At 61.7% G+C, this 1,518-nt stretch overlaps 1 protein-coding gene across 1 annotated transcript in view; it reads left to right on the forward strand.

Annotated features, from left to right (window-relative positions):
- The window catches only part of ASPSCR1 (alveolar soft part sarcoma chromosome region, candidate 1), a 43,342-nt gene that overhangs the window by 18,820 nt on the left and 23,004 nt on the right, over positions 1–1,518 (forward strand). Inside the window, 1 exon segment of the mRNA XM_011933383.1 lies at positions 338–888. Within this exon segment, the coding sequence (XP_011788773.1) occupies positions 338–888 (551 nt within the window).

Here is a 1,518-nt window from a genome sequence, read left to right on the forward strand (position 1 = left end):
AACCCGGGAGGCGGAGCTTGCAGTGAGCTGAGATCCGGCCACTGCACTGCAGCCTGGGTGACAGAGCGAGACTCCGTCTCAAAAAAAAAAAAAAAGTGGTCTCAAAGGAAAGGAGAAAGGACACGTGGCAAGTGGGGAGAAGGTGTACCCGGGCCCTCGTCATGGAGGGTGCCTGGCGGCCTCTGCCTGCCTGTGAGCGTGGGGGCCGGGCTGCGGTGGCCTCATCTCTGTGTCCCCCAGGGGGGAGGTGGATCTCAGGAGGGTGCATGGGATGGGAGAGGGTGAGCCGGGGGCGGGAGAGGGTGAGCCGGGGGCGGGAGAGGGTGAGCCGGGGCAGGCGGCAGGCAGGGCCGCCACAAGGTGCTTCCCTTGTCCTCTGGCCCCACTCAGATTTGTCATGAAGTGCTGCGACCCTGTGGACAAGACCCCAGGAAGCCTGGGCTCGTCGGTGTCATCGGTGTCGGCTGGCCAGGCGGCCGCCAGCACTTCACTTCCCTTGGAATCCGGGGAGCACAGCCGCGGCGACCTGAGCCGTTGGGAGGACACGGATACCTCAGGGCCCTGCTGCGAGGACACTCAGGAGAAGCAGAGCACGAGGGCGCCCGCACCTGCCCCCTTTGTTCCTTTCTCAGGCGGGGGACAGAGACTGGGGGGCCCTCCTGGGCCCACAAGGCCTCTGACATCATCTTCAGTCACGTTGCCGAAGTCCCTCTCCAGCCCCGGAGGCCCCTCCAAGCCAAAGAAGTCCAAGTCGGGCCAGGATCCCCAGCAGGAGCAGGAGCAGGAGCAGGAGCAGGAGCGGGAGCCGGAGCCGGTAAAAGGGGCCCTGGGCCTTGGGACTTGGGGGCATCCTTTTCCTGACGTGGTAGCCCTGCGTGGCTTTAGCTGGTCAGCCTGGTGGCATGGCAGTGATGCAGGGCAGAGGAGCCCGAAAGTGGGGCTCCGGCCAGGAGGGTTCTGGCTTTGCCCAGGAAGGGATTCAAGGGTAGGCAGGTGGTAGAGAAAGTAGCTTTACTGAGACGGTGGCTCTGTCTGGTCCCGCATGAGGCCGTGTCTGCTCCAGGATGAGGCCATGTCCGCTCTTGGATGAGACCATGTCCACTCCCGGATGAGGCCGTGTCTGTTCCAGCATGAGGCCGTGTTGGCTCCATGACGAGGCGGGAACCATGTCAGCTCCGTGTTGGCTCCGTGATATGGCACAGAGTGGGGCTGCCCTGGGGTGGTACATGGAGGGCAGCAGCTCAGGGCATGGCGGCGGTCACATTTACATCCACTCTTAACTACGTGCACGTTCAGGGGTGGGGTATTCAGAAATCTCCAAAAAAGGGGTGGTAACTTCTGGGTTACGGCCAGGGAAAGGTGAGTTGTGGTGGCGTTGGTGGACGCATCAGCCACTCTTCAACCTGGTTTGGAATCCAGTTCCTCCTCCTACCTGCGCAGGCTCTGGGCTTGTTCTTAGCTTCGTAGGGAGGTGATTTTTTTTTTTTTTTGAGACAGAGTCTAACTCTATCACCAGGT

Source organism: Colobus angolensis, unplaced genomic scaffold (assembly GCF_000951035.1).
Source record: "Colobus angolensis palliatus isolate OR3802 unplaced genomic scaffold, Cang.pa_1.0 Scaffold1, whole genome shotgun sequence".
Classification (NCBI taxonomy): domain Eukaryota; kingdom Metazoa; phylum Chordata; class Mammalia; order Primates; family Cercopithecidae; genus Colobus; species Colobus angolensis.